The sequence below is a fragment of the Balaenoptera borealis genome (assembly GCF_965194805.1).
Source record: "Balaenoptera borealis genome assembly, chromosome: 11".
NCBI classification, from domain to species: Eukaryota; Metazoa; Chordata; class Mammalia; order Artiodactyla; family Balaenopteridae; genus Balaenoptera; species Balaenoptera borealis.
This window is the reverse complement of record NC_138868.1, coordinates 13414948-13429899: the sequence shown is the minus strand read 5'-3', so window position 1 is coordinate 13429899 and position 14952 is coordinate 13414948. Positions and strand designations below refer to the sequence as shown.

Below are 14952 nucleotides of genomic sequence, written 5' to 3'. Positions count from 1 at the left end.
TTTCCCCATGACAGTTACTGTTTGAAGTCAGACAATGGGGATATTTGGATGCAGCTTAAAAACGAATAGTGCTTGTCACTGTCAGGTATTTTTCTTGCTATGTTTATTTATTGACTCATCAGTCAATTTCTTCCCTCCTCCACTTAACTGTAAATCCACGAAAAGAAGGACCTTGCTAGTTTTGATTATCCTTAGCACCTGTATCCCTAGCACAGAACCTAGCACACAGTTGGGTTTTTTTTGTTTTTTGTTTTTTGTTTTTTTAATTTTATTTATTTATTTATTTATGGCTGCGTTGGGTCTTCGTTTCTGTGCGAGGGCTTTCTCTAGTTGCGGCAAGTGGGGGCCACTCTTCTTCGCGGTGCGCGGGCCTCTCACTATCGTGGCCTCTATTGTTGCGGAGCACAGGCTCCGGACGCGCAGGCTCAGCAGTTGTGGCTCACGGGCCTAGTCGCTCCGTGGCATGTGGGATCTTCCCAGACCAGAGCTCGAACCCGTGTCCCCTGCATCGGCAGGCAGATTCTCAACCACTGCGCCACCAGGGAAGCCCACACAGTTGGGTTTTAATTTTTTTTTTTTTTCCTGCTAAACTCAATTCTCACTGATGTCGTTGGCTCTTATCCATCATTGCCGGTCTTTGTTTTGCTGGTTCTTGCTGCATCTCTGGCTTTCTAGGTTCCCCCATCCATAGCCCTCCCCTGCCTTGTCTTGGTCTATCCCTGGTCATAGGAAGCAAAATACTGTTGGTGGCCCTTGTGCCCACCATAGTCTCAGTGCCAGCCTGAAGCCTTCTCCCACCCTCCCCTGTGATTTTCTACCATCACACTGTTGACTCCTGGAGGGCAGGGACTTTGCTTGACACTTCTTGATAGTTGCTGAAGCACTCAGCACCACACACAACCAGTGCTCTGAAATCATTTGTTGATCGATCACTTGTATTCATCCCCCTCTTGGCCTCACTTCATCCTTTTTTGATGAGAAATATTTTCATGTATTACTTTCTTTTCTCTCTGTCTTTTTTTTTTTTTGGCCGTGCAGCTTGTGGGATCTTAGTTCCCTGACCAGGGATTGAACCCGGGTCCTTGGCAGTGAGAGCTCAGAGTCCTAACCACTGGACCACCAGGGAATTCCCTCTCCTATTACTTCTAATTATACAAGTAACACATGGTCATGGTAGAAAATTTAGAAGATAGAAATAAACTAAAAGAGAAAGGATTAATGACCTGAAATCTTATTTCCCATTGTTATCATTTTCATACATTATTAACTTTTCTTTATGCATACATTAAAATGTTTTTCTCTCTATAAAATGGCATTATTTTTATCCTGCTTTCTTCCCCAGCCAAATATTGAGAATATTCTTCCAAATCAATAGGTATACATCTATGCCATCATTTGGAATATTTGTAAAGCATTCTTTTATAAGGCTATACCATAATTTACTTAACTAGTCCCCTATTGGTGGGCATTTAGGTTGTTTCCAATTTGCTACTGTATTGAACATCCTTGCTTATATCTCTCTTTATGAACATGTCAATCATCTAGTCGTTTGTTCAGTAGTTTTTATCGAGTCCCTTCTGTGTATCAGGCTCTTTTCTAGGCAGTGGAGAAATAACCACAGTGGGTTTTCTGACGTAAAAATGCCTTTATTATTATTGTTTTTATTATCATTAAAGACTTTTAATATTGCCAAACTGCCTCCAGAGAGACTGGATTGGTTTCATCCCCACCTGCAATATATATGTCCCAGGCCCCATCCTGCCATGGTCCTCAAGGGCCAGCTCCAGACGGTCTCTGTAGGGAGGTGTCCAGCAGCGCGTCTGGCATCCGTTCTCTGCTCTCCCCCTGTTTGGGGTTCTTTTCTTGGCCATACCCCCTGCCCTTTCAGTATCAGCTCCGGCCTTTTGTGTCTCCCTCTTCTAGCGCCATGACCCTAGTAGCTTCCTGCCAGCCTCTGAGCAGGCCTTTGATTTCGAGGTTCCCTGCAGATACTTCCTCCACCTGCCATGGCCCCATGCAGTGCTCCCCACAGAGTCAGCACCACTCTCAGCCCCTAAATAGAGGGTTCAGACAACCAGAGGACGAGAAGCAGGCAGGATTCTGGGACTCCACTGCTGATGGCAGGTTTTCTCCTTCCTCTGCTTCTCTGTCTAATTTCATCAATATCCTCAGGAGCCAGTCAGGGGATCTCCCTTGATCTGTGTGCAGGAATAGCTGGAATTGAATCTCAGTCCTTGGCCTAAATCCTTCCAGGGCAACAGGGACATCCCTTGGTATCCAAAGATTAGTGCAGAGCGAGCAGCCAGGTATTTGGACATGGCCTTGGGGACAGAGGGATCAGTGGTCCTATGGAAAGGCATTCTGTCCTGAGAGTCCGGAGACTTGGGTCTGAGCCCTGGCTCTGTGTGTCCTGTGTGACCATAGTAGACAACTTTTGGGGTGTCTGCTCAGCTCACTGCTACCCCTGTCTGTGCATCTACCTCCCAGTGAGGTGGCCTTTGGTGGCGCTTGTTACATAATATGACCCTCTCTCCTCAGTCACATTGATTGGACCAGGGGTGGGCATGGGATCCAAGCTGGGCTAATCAGATTCCTTCTGAGAACTGCGATTTGATATGGTCTAGGAGTCTCTGTAAGAACATGAAACAGAGGTGAGAAAAACTGGAAAGAAGTGCACAGAGATGCAGTGAAGGTTGGCCTGCAGGAGAGAAGCAAGAGGCAGAGACAACTGTCCTGAGCTCTTGGTGGTTTTCCAGTTCTTGGTGCCAGGCTAGGGGAGGCCCTGGGTATTCCTGCCTTGGGGGTGCTCTGTGACACTCCAGTGTTATAACAAAACCCCCCTTTTGGCTTAAGCTATCTCTGTAATCTGCAAACAGGCAAACACAAATATAAATTACGATGGTGAACAGGGCTAAGTGTCAATCTTTCTGAGCCTCCATCTCCTCATCTGTAAGATGGAAATAGGATCAGAGCCCACTTCTCAGGAGAGGGCCAAATGTATTAATGTTTGTAGGGCTGTGGGCCTGACAGGTTAAACTATCTTGAGTATCATTCTTAACTGTATGTGAAGGAATTTTGTAAACTTTAAAATGACATAACACTGTGTGTATGTGTGTGTGCATGTGCACGTGTGTGTGCATGTGCACGTGTGTGTGCGTGTGCACGTGTGTGTATACCTCTCTCTCTATTCCACTCCCATCCCAGTCCCCGTTCTGACTTTTCTCTACAAACTTCTCCATGGCTTTAGACAATCATTGACCTCCTTTGGGGCCTTCATTTGGTTACTGGTAAAATCAGGGGTTGAATGCATGACCTCTAAACTCCCTTCTAGCTCTGGGAGTGGAAGATCGAGCTGGCTGGCTAACACCTGGGTATGATCCAGGTGCGCAGAGAATACACCTGCCTCAGGGTGGTGCTGAAGGCCAGGAGGCCGGGAGCCAGGGATCCTCCCAGGTAACAAATGCCAGGTCGAGTTAGGGAGCCAGGCAGGATCCCGTCACTGCTTTGCCCTGTTTATGTTTATGCTTCTTCTCTGCGGATGTCTTGCTCCAGGCCTAATGAGTCTTCAGGTTGTCACTGTGTCAGCAGGGACCAGAGTAAAGAAAATCTAGCTTTGCCAGAAAAGCCAAGACCTTGAGGACACCGGTTGTAGCCTTACCTACACCGGGATTACAGCTGGTGTACAAACTCCTTCTTTGTGCTGGATTCCTTTGCTTCGGACAATGGCCAAATCAGAACCAGGCCCAGGATCAGCCCAGCCCAGCTTGCTTTCCCAGGGCCCAGAGGCTCAAGGCAAAAATGCTTCATGTTCTGTACGTCTTTGGTGACTGCAAATTTCAAGGCTTGTCTAAATCAAGCATATAGACATTTCTTAACAGCCCAGAAATTAATGGAGGTTATTTGAGAAGGGTGGAGGCCCAGAATGAGAGAGATCTTACTTTCTTTCCTGTGAGTCACATAGAGGAGAGGGAGCATGTCAGGAAAGATTGCAGAACAGAGCCTTATTGCTGACGCACTGCTGATACGTGGACCAGATGTGTTACCATTCACGAGTCACGTTACCTCCCTGAGCCTCAGTTTCTTCATCGGTTTCTTCATCTGTAGAGTGAGCGGGTTGGACTGGATGAACTCCAAGGTTCTTTGCTCTGTGTAACATCTTACAATTGCCCGAGTCTCAGAATGATAAGCCCTGAGAGCAGCAACAGCACCTTTCAACAGAGTGGATGCAAGTCTCAGAAAAAAAATGCCTGATGAAAATGACAACAGAGGAAAATGACAGCAGCAGATGAATAGGAAACAAGGGAGAAGAGGAATTTGTCTATATGTTCTTATCTTGAAATCATTCATTTATTGTGTATGTGCAGGAAGTTCAGGGGTATCTGTAACATGCTGTCTTTGGCAAGATGCTGAAGCTTAAAGGACCATGTGGGAGATACTGAGGGTAGGGAAAGAGTTCTACAGAAGGACCTCCTTAGGCCAGGGATGTCTGCCCTGGGAAGCAATCACAGAGTGGCTAACACAAGCTTTGGCTTCAGCCAGGTTTGGGTCCACCTCCTGTTCTGCCACCTGTGTGTCTTTGAGCAAGTTACTTAAACTGTACGTGCTGTTATTTCCTTAACCATAAAATGGGAATCATGACAGCACCTGTGGGGTAGGGTTGTGGGTATAAATATACAGATAAAGAAGGATTAAATGAGGTAAAGTGTATAAAATAGCTTGCACATAGCCTGGTACATAGCTGCCAATAATGGAAGTGGATGTTATTACTTAGGTTTTTACTGTCTCTTGATCTTGGATATAGTTTCTAAGTAAATAAAATGAAACTCTTTAAACATATTCTGCTTATATGTGGTAGTCTAGACCTTTTAAAATTCTTTTGCGTCATAGGAAAGAAAAAAAGCACAGGGGCTTCCCTGGTGGCGCAGTGGTTGAGAATCTGCCTGCCAATGCAGGGGACACGGGTTCGAGTCCTGGTCTGGGAAGATCCCACATGCCGCGGAGCAACTAGGCCCGTGAGCCACAATTACTGAGCCTGCGCGTCTGGGGCCTGTGCTCCGCAACAAGAGAGGCCGCGATAATGAGAGGCCCGCGCACCGCGATGAAGAGTGGCCCCCGCTTGCCACAACTAGAGAAAGCCCTCGCACAGAAACAAAGACCCAACACAGCCATAAATAAATAAATAAATGGATCATCACATTTAAAAAAAAAAAAAAAAAAAGCACATAGACTCAGAACACACTTGAGAGTATTTTCCCAAAGTGGTTGGAGGAAGCTAACGGTACCCAGGTCACCTGTGTGCTTCTTAGTGCAGAGTCCTGAGCTCTAATTCTAATTGGAGATAGAACCCTAATTCAGAGTTTCTGAGGGGGGGGGGGTGCCCAGAAATAAGCATGTTAACCAAATCACTGATAAAGGCTGAGAGCCAGCTCTTTTCTTCTTTTTTTTTTGAATAAATTTATTTATTTATTTATTTATTTTTGGCTGCGTTGGGTCTTCGTTGCCGCGCGTGGGCTTTCTCTAGTTGAGGCGAGCGGGGGCTACTCTTTGTTGCGGTGCGCGGACTTCTCATTGCGGCGGCTTCTCTTGTTGCAGAGCACGGGCTCTAAGCGCACGGGCTTCAGTAGTTGTGGCGCATGGGCTTAGTTGCTCTGCGGCATGTGGGATCTTCCCAGATCAGGGACTGAACCCGTGTCCCCTGCATTGGCAGGCGGATTCCTAACCACTGTGCTACCAGGGAAGTCCCTATTTTTTTTTTTTCTTTTAGGATGGAAACCGGCCCCCCCTGCAGTGGAAGCGCGGAGTCTTTACCACTGGACCGCCAGGAAAGTCCCTGAGAGCCAGCTCTTAAGGAGCATGCTGCCTTGCCACCCAACCCACCAGGTCAGTGCTTCTCCAACTTTAAGGTATATAGGAATCTCCTGGCAATCTCGTTCAAATGCAGATTCTGATTTAGTAGGTGCATTAGTTAGTGTTCTTCAGAGAAACGGAAACAGTAGGAAAAAATAAATAAAATATATATGTTAAAAAATATATATACAAATAAAATAAGGTATTGCCTCATGTGATTACGGAGGCTGAGAAGACCATGACCTACCATCTGCAAGCTGGAGACCCAGGAAAGCTGGTGGTGTAGTTCAAAGGCCTGAGAGCCACAGAGCCAGAGAGCTAATGGTGTAGATTCCAGTCTGAGTCTGAAGGTCTGAGAACCCGGAACCAGGCAGGAGAAGATCGTTGTCCAGCTCAAACAGTCAGGCAGAGAGAAAATTCAACCCTCCTCCGCCTTTTTGTTCTATTCAGGACCTCAACAGATTGGATGAAGCCCACCCACACTGGGGAGGGCCATCTGCTTTACTCAGCTCACTAATTCAAATGTGAATCTCTTCCGGAAGCACCCTCACAGACACATCCAGAAATAGTGTTTAACCAGATATCTGGGCATCCCAAGGCCCACTCATCAAATCGACCATCTCAGTAGGTCTGGGGTGGGGTCAGAAACTCTTAACAAGTTCCCAGGGGATGTCATGCTGCTGACCAGTGGACCACACTTTCAACTGCCAGGTTTTAGAGGCTCTGTCACTGTGATGGTCATGAGTACCATTCACTAGTACCATTCATTCCCAATCTCCTTCTCTTCTTTTCTATCAGTTACTATGCCTTTACCATTTGTATCTCCTGGAATATGTGCCAGGCACTTTGCATGTGACTTATCCTTTCATTTTCATAATGATGAATTATCATCCCATTAAAAAAGTTTATTTATTTATTTATTTGGCTGTGCCATGTCTTAGTTGTGGCACGTGCGATCTTAACCTGCGGCATGCGAACTCTTATTTGTGGCATGTGGGATCTAGTTCCCTGACCAGGGATCGAACCCGGGCCCCCTGCATTGGGAGCGTGGAGTCTTAGCCACTGGACCACCAGGGAAGTCTCTGTCATCCCATTCTTTACGTGAGGAAATGGAGGCCAAAATTACATAGCAAGTATAGGACTTGAACCTATGACCATCTGATCCAAAGCACATATTCTCCCCCATTACACCACCCCGCCTCAGATCTGCCAAAAAGATATTTTAATAATGGCAAACACTTACATGGTATTTACTTTGTTCCAGGCAGTATTATCAGTGCTTTAACTACTGTAATACTTATAAAAATTCTATGAGGTAGATATTATCATCAAGAACATCTTCATTTACAGATAAGGATGTTGAGGCACAGAGAACTTGAGTAACTTATCCAGGGTCACACAGCTAATACATGGCAGGACCAGGATTTGAACCCAGGCAGCTGACTCCAGAGTCTAGACTCATAGCCACTAGACTTTATTGCCACTAGCAAAGCTCATGCTTGTCTCTCTCTAATATGATATATACTAATATGATATATACATACACATGTTTATATATCATTTATATACATAATGTAACTATAGTGCCATATATGATTTTTATTTGCTTATTTAGATTTCAGGGTATTTTCTCCTCTATTAGCAAGATTCCACTATACAATTGTTCCCACACGAGTTGATTTCTTACCCTAACTGCAGGGACCCAGGTGTTGTATACATCCAGCCCAGTGTGATTAAGATTTTCTTTTCAACCTGAAAAAAAAGAAAAAAAAGAAGAAAGGACATTTCTTTTCAAACCTGAAAAAAATTAATTTATTCTTAACAAGGCTGGAAGGACCCAGCTGCCAAGAAGCCCTGGGACTCTGGGTCTCCTGCTCACTTTCCCTCTTCTTGTCTTTACACCTCTCAGCCCTTCCTTTGTTGGAGGTGATGTTTCTGCTGCAGGCTTGACTGCCCTCCTGCCCCCAGCCTGGCACTTCTGGTCTTTGTGTGGAAGTCGTTCTCAAGCCCTGGACAAAAGCCTCTTGTCCCCTAGGCTCCAAGTCTCCTTACCACACACTCCCTGTGTTCCCAGGTACCCCAAAACCCTGGGTCTTGTGTTCATTCTGCCAGCCCAATGTGATTGGTACTGGGCTCCCTGGGAGCTTGACTCAGGACCTAACAGCTGGAAGTGCAGAAGCCACTGGGCTCCTCCCTGTGGGCGCCTAAATTTGGGAAAGGGTGGGGACTCTTGAGAGCAATGCCTCCCTTTCTGCTCTCTACACTGAAAAATCTGTCACGTGCTACTGTTTCTTTGTAAGTAAACTTTGTTTCCTATCTCAACATACAACACACAACACACAACACACACACACACACACACACACACACAAAGAAATATGAACATGCTTAATGTTGCAAGTGCTTGAAGTCAGGAACAAAAAAGGCCTTGCCAAGGCACTCCCTGGTTTGGTACAGGGGCAGGTGATTAAGGCAGTGTTTGAGGTCTGGTGGACAAACATGGAGTTCTAACCACAGCCCAGTTATTAGTCCACAGGAAACAGCCTGTTACTATTGTAAAGATGAAGTACTACTTTTTTTTTTTTTTAAAGAACTTTCGAAAAGTCTTCCTTTCCATTCTGATTCAGTTCAAGTCTGTGAGGCAGGAAGGTCTAGGGCAGCCATGCCTGCAACATTAGCTAATCAGACTCCCAAGAAACATTCCATTCCGCTTAGGAGGGCTTTGGAGAATGGTTTGCTCATGGTGGCTTTTAAAATAAACTGAGGGTTGCCAGGCTGAATGTACTCCCTGCAGGGCCGGTGACCTGGTTCCAGGCTGGTGCCCAGCAGGCTTGCTTCCTGCTGGGATGGTGGACCTCTCATTAAACATGGTTGCCTTGCCTGTTCCCCGTTCTTGGGGGATGAAGTGGAAAGTCTTGTACCTTCTGTCACTGCCTATTTTAAAATTGGGGAAACTGAGGCCCAAGAGAGTCATGATAAAAGTAATAACAACAGCCAACACATAAAACACTTTATATTAAGTTATCTACAAATGTCAAGGGAAGGGGCACCATGACATAGTGGCAAGAAAGGTATGGTTTCAGATTCTGGTTTTGCCCCTCTGAAGCTCTGTGATCTTGTGTAAGTAACTAAGCCTCTCTGAGATGTAGTTTCATTGTTCCTAAAATATTGATAACGATACCCATTCTATAGGGTTGTAGTAAGGAGCAGAAATAATGGATGTAAAGTACCTAGAGTAGTTCCTGGCACCTAGTTAGTACCTGATCAACGGTCTTTATTATTAGTAGGGATGCAATGCAGGCCAGCCATAAGATAAATTGTGCCTTCCAATCCTGTTTCACAGCAAGAATTACCCAAGGAGCTGGTGAAAAGTCCAGATACAGTCCTCTGCAGTCTAAGGAAAGGCATGGGAATGTATATTATAACAAGCCACTGGGTGATTCTTATCTGGCAATTTTGGAACACATTCAGGTACGCTCCCCTCCAACCTCTTGCTTTGACCCTTTCATTCTCTGTGCACCTGGCCCCATATTCAGTAAAGCTTTAGCTTTTGCTTGAGGGTGGACATGATTAAAAGGTCAAATATCATTATCTATTCTCAGAGAGAATGTGCCCTGAACTTTGCACAGTAGATTTATTCCTGAAAAGCTGTTTGCAAATGGAAGTTGGTGTGTGTGTGTGTGTGTGTGTGTGTGTGTGTGTGTGAACAGACATATATTTAACACCTTAGTTTGCTATTCAAAGGAATGCATTCAATTCAGCTAAATAAATATTATATGAGTGATTATTATGTGCTGGGGATACAGTGACAAGTAAAATGCAGGCCTTGTCTTCAAGGGCCTGACTTACACTCCACTGTGGTTAGGTAAGGTTAGCACAGGGAGCTACAAGAGCACAGAGGGGGAAGGGTACCCAACTCAGGGTTGGGGCATCCGGGAATTTCTAGGAGAGGTGGCATCTGAGGATCTTCCTGTACACTGGAACATAATCTCAAGTCCTTTTGCAAAGAGAATGACTCTTCCCTAATTTATCCTTGTGGAAAAATGAGCTTTCACACCATGCTGCTCTGGATTCATTTATACAATCATGCAGCTGCACAAATACCGAGTTCCTGCCATGGGTAAGGCACTGAGTGAGGTGTTGCAGGGTAACCAGGGGGAGAAAGGTCCGGTCCCTGCCCTCAGGGAGTTTATACCACACCTACTCAGGATTAATTTATGTCTCATATAGGTCATTAATCCAGTGTGATCTGTTTATGACTGAACAGGTAGTTTATTATTCAGGTTGTAACTCCATTTACTGAAAATACTGTTTATTCTCTTTCATCACCATGTTGTGGGGAAATCCGGTTCCAACTAACACAACCGTGAGCATATATTTCATCCAGGAGAAAAATCCAAGCGCACGCTGGCGTTCCCAGAGCTGTTTGCAGACCTGTCATGAAGCAGTGGAGGCCTGGGTGGATCCTTAGGGTCGGTAGGGTCTGTGAGTATCTGGGGCAACCTGAAGACCCGGTAGCACCAGCAGTAAGTCATGCTTTCTTCGGCTATCATGGATAGGAATGCCTTTCAAACCACCTGTCTCTGCCCCAAGAAGGTGAGGAGTCAGCAAGGAACAGAATTCCTGGTGAATTACGATAATTACACCGTGTTTAAACAAAAGATGGCAGGGTGTTTGAGTGTCCAGTTGAGGTTCCCTTACCTTCTGTTCTCTGTGTGTGCAGTCCCTGTAGGAGCTGCTTAGACCCTTTAAGCGAAGATGCGTTCCCCTCTCGTAGATGGGGAACCTGAGGTACAAGAGGTGTCTGGTGGTGGTGTTGGGCACCTGGTGGTTTACAATCTGCTGCACGTCGAATCCAGCCCAGACTTATTATTCTGCCTTTCAAAGTCTCCTCTATATATGAACCCCTCAACCTCCCATTCGCTGCTTCTCAGAAGGGCCAAGCCTGAAGCATCCGCCTCCCGTTTTTTGCCAAGTTTCTCCCACTTCCTGAGCCCCTGCCCCCCTCTATCTTCCTGGTGAAATTCAACCCATCCTTCAAAGCCCAGCTCAGGTGTCACCTCCTCCCCTGGTTGGAATTCATCTCTCCCTCCCCAGCACTCCTTGGTTTAGCCCTTTCTCTCATTACTTTTCCTTGGGCAACAGGCTGAGCATCTCAGATTCTCAGTTCCCTCCTGTGTGCATGGGCATAACAGTAACATCTGCAGTAATCTTTAACCCCTTTCGGGTTGTGGACTTATTTGAAAATGTGATGAAAGCTGCTGGAAGAGCTACTGCTTACTGAGGCCCACTATGTGTGGTGTCTGGCCGGGTGTTTAGGACTTTTCCGTTCATTATCTCATGTAATGGTCAAGTCTCTCCAGCCAGGTACTAGTATTATCCTCACTTCACAGACGAGGAAAGGAGGCCCAGAGAGGTGAAATGCCTCTCCCGAGGTCACACAGCTAGTACTACTAGCAGAGCCAGGTTTACCATATGGCAGAGCGGGGGTCCTAATCACTGGACCCGCTCCAATGCCCGCTCTCTGCCTCCCTGGTCCGGGGATGGGGACGGGGAGAACACACTGCACGTCCCCTACAATTTAGGGGTTCAAGCACCTCCACTGCCACTCCAAGCCTTCGCCGGCAACCCAGCGAAGGTCAGCCAGGCCTTCGCTGGGTTGCCGTCTTAACGCAGGCCTGGCTGTGCCCTCGGCAGGGGTCTCGGTCAACATCTGGTGACCCAAACTCGGGGCCGTGGAGCCGGGCCGAGGGGTACGGGCTCGTGGCTCGAGAGCCGCAGAGCCGCGTCCCGGGTGCCGAGTCCCAGGAATGTGGGAGGGCTGGGCGGAGAGGGCGGGCAAGGCGGGGGCGCTTCCTCTGCCCGCCGGAGGGGAGCCGCCCGGGTGCGCGCGGGGATCGCCGCCGCCCCCTCCCAGCCGCCCGGCCGGCCCGGCGGGGGCGGGGGCTGCAGCGGGAGGGCGGCGATGGGCCGCGGTGCTCAGCAGCCGCTCGGCCGGCCGGGGTGGGAGGAAGCGATGAATATTCAGAGGGGGAGGGGGGAGGGAGGGGGCTGAGCGCTCGCCGAGGCTCCCTGCAGCCCCATCCGCATGACGCGCGGAGGAGGCAGCGGGAGCCGCCGGGGCCGCCGGAGCCGGGATCAGGGCGCCGCGCGCGGGGGGTGGGCGCTGCTCGCTCCGCCCTGCGAAGCCCCTGCGCGCCCAGGGACGCGTCCCCCCCGCTGCAGCCGCGCCAGGCTCCGCCGTGTGGCCGCCGCCGCTGCCGCTGCTGCCATGTCCCCGGGGAAGCCCGGGGCGGGCGGAGCGGGGACGAGGCGGACCGGCTGCAGGAGGAGGAGGCGGAGGCGGCGGCTGGAGGCGGCGACTAGGGCGCCGGGGCTCGGACGCACGGCGGGGCCCGACTCGCGCGTCCCGGGCACGTTCCAGGGCGCGCGGGGCATGAAGCAGGCGGCGCGGGAGGCGCGGCCGCCTCCGCGCTCGCCCCGGCTCCGCTGGGCGCTGCCGCCGCTGCTGCTGCTGTTGCGCCTGGGCCAGGTGAGCTGGGTGGGCCCGGGGGGGGGGCGCGAGGAGGGTGGGGGGCGGGACTGGCAGCCCCTGCACCTGCCCGGGTGCGCCCTGCCTGCGGGGATCGGGGGAGGTGGCGGGAGGTCCGCGTCCTCGGGGCCCCCCGCTGCTGGAGGCCGGCCTCGCGCGCCGGCGACCGAGCCCTTTTCCCGGCTGCCGCGTACGCGAGGGAGGGTGGTGGGCTTCGGGGTCCCGGGCGCCCGGAGCCTCCCCGTGGCCGGCCCCGCGCGGGCTGCAGGCCGCCTCTGGCCCGGCCCTGACCCGAGCTGGTCACATCTGGCCGGCGCGGGCCCGGCTCGCCAGCCCGAGGCGGCCGGAGGGGGCGTGTTTGCGGAGGGCTCCCGACGCGGAGCCGGGCGGGCCTGGCCGAGCCGCGGCCGACCTCCGACCCGGCCTGTGGGGGCCCGAGGGGCCGGGCCGAAGGGCAGCGGCGGCGGCCGCGGGGAGCCGGGGCAGGGTCGGGCGCCGGGCGGCGGGCAGTGGGAGAGGCGCGGGGCCTCCGGGCAGAGGGCGCTGCTTCTGGGGAAAGTTCCCAGCCTCGGCAGAAGGTGGCCACTCGCAGGCGTGCCTCCGGGCGAAGGTCCTCTTCCCGGAGAAGCTGCTTGCTTCCCTGGATGCTTAGTTCGTGCTTTGTGGGCGCCGGCTCCCCCTCCTCCCCGCCCTGTTTTCTAGCTTCGCTTTTCAGATAATGCTGTGCCTGCCGTTTTGGTGACGATCTTTCTGAAAGCGCTGTTTCCCCTTCACGGTGTTCCCACGGGGTGAGGCCGGGCAGCTGGGAGATGTCCCCATTTCACAGATAGGGAACTGGAAGGAGAGAAGTGAAAAAGCAGAATCACCCAGCCCTGCGGCGGGAGCTGAGCCAGCGGGTTCGTCCTCACAGCTTTCTAGGAGACTGCTAGGGTCTTGAACTCGCAGTGGAAAGGGCCCTGATGATACCCCTGTTGTGCATTTTGTAAAGGAAAAACCTTGCTTCTTTTATGCAGACAGCGGCTCTGAGGACATGATGTTTGAAAACCTGGGAAGTGAGTTACTGGCTGGGTATGGAACCTGGCTTCAGGGAAAACTGTTGTTTTTTTTTTTTTTTCCCCAGGTCCCTTCCTTTCTCTTTCTTTCTTTCTTTTAAATTGAAGTGTAGTTCATTTACAATATTGTATTAGTTTCAGGTGTACAGCAAAGTGATTCGGGTATACATATATATGTATGTATCTATATGTATACTTTCGATTCTTTTCCATTGTAGGTTATTACGAGGGAAAACTTTTCAAGCACAAATAAAAAGATTGTCTGAGAGCAGAAACATCAGCCTTGGGGCAGCAATGCAGCCCAGCAGGCAGGACAAGAAGGCAGCTGGGGCCTGGGGGCTGCGATAACTCTCAGCACCCAAAGGACGCTCTGGTTGCCAATGTCCCCTCGCAGTTTTCCTCGGCAGGCTTTTGAACAGGCTCTCCTGAAGGCCTGGAAGGCTCTGTGACCTCCTGCAGAGAATATTGGATTAGGTGTCAGAAGACCAGCTCCAGGGCCAGGTTCAGGTTGGACTTGCTCTTCCGTCTCCTCCATCCTCAGTTAATAGCTTTTGTAGCATGGGACCACCTGCCCCATAGAGTTGTTTGAGGGACTTTCACTGGCCAGTGTCTGAAAGAGCTTTGTAAACATTAAAGTGTGTCCAGATGGGGTTAACATTAACGTACAGTGTGTATGGACTGTCTTCTCCCTGACCCTGTAAGGAAATTCATGGAGAATAGTATATGAGATTAAAAAAATATTGCCTCATATTGAAGATCTCTTGTACCAAAGTTGATGCTAAAGAAGTACTTCATTTATTTTTAGTTTACTTTGGTACATATATATTTTATTATATTATTTATGGTTTTGCTTGGGCCCTGATGGTTGCTAGCTGTGCTTTGAATCAGCGAAAAGTTTCTTGGGTAAATTTATTTCTTGCCCAATCCTTCCTTGTGTTTCAATAGCATCTTGCCACGCTACACTTGTCCCCTATTCAGATATTTCCTTCCTCTCTAATTTGTCCCGTAGAAACTCAAGAGGGCTCTTTATTTCTCATTTTTGGATACATTATAAAATAGGAAGTCTAAAAGGCTCTCTGAAAAAGCATCTTCAAAATCCACATTTGACGGTTTATTTTGATATTGGGTATTTCAGGGAATCAGTGCGTTTTTGAGCTGGACCAGACTTCAAGATAGCTCAAAGTCCTTTTTCTTTGTTCTTCTGTTTGTTTCTTTTCTTTTTCTTTTCTTTTTTTTTAGATAAGGCTATTGAGGCCCAGGGAAGACAGCATTGGGCTTAGGTCACCTGGCAAGACTGTAGAGGAGCTGGGACTGGAACCTGTGTCACTTGCCTGTGCCTCAGATTTTCATGATGCTGTTTTTTTGGCCATGTTTTCTCTTTGTTCTTAATTTTACTATAGGCACAGCCCTGCCTCACTGTGTACTCCTGAAACTGTGGGTGTAAATTGAGTTTTTCAAAGTCGAATCATATTTGAGATTGAAAGTCATATTTGAGATTTCTGAAGCTTGTACAATACATAT

General features: G+C 49.2%; 1 protein-coding gene across 2 annotated transcripts in view; it reads left to right on the top strand.

The window, feature by feature from the left end:
- The first annotated feature begins 11915 nt into the window (after positions 1-11915).
- PTPRJ (protein tyrosine phosphatase receptor type J) overlaps positions 11916-14952 on the top strand; it is a 165108-nt gene continuing 162071 nt past the window's right edge. Inside the window, exon 1 of one of the 2 annotated variants that reach the window (XM_082341099.1) lies at positions 11916-12379. In XM_082341099.1, the coding sequence (XP_082197225.1) occupies positions 11936-12379 (444 nt within the window). In that variant the 5' untranslated portion in view covers positions 11916-11935. The remainder of the gene's footprint in view (positions 12380-14952) is intronic. The other variant, XM_082341100.1, reaches the window with a different exon arrangement.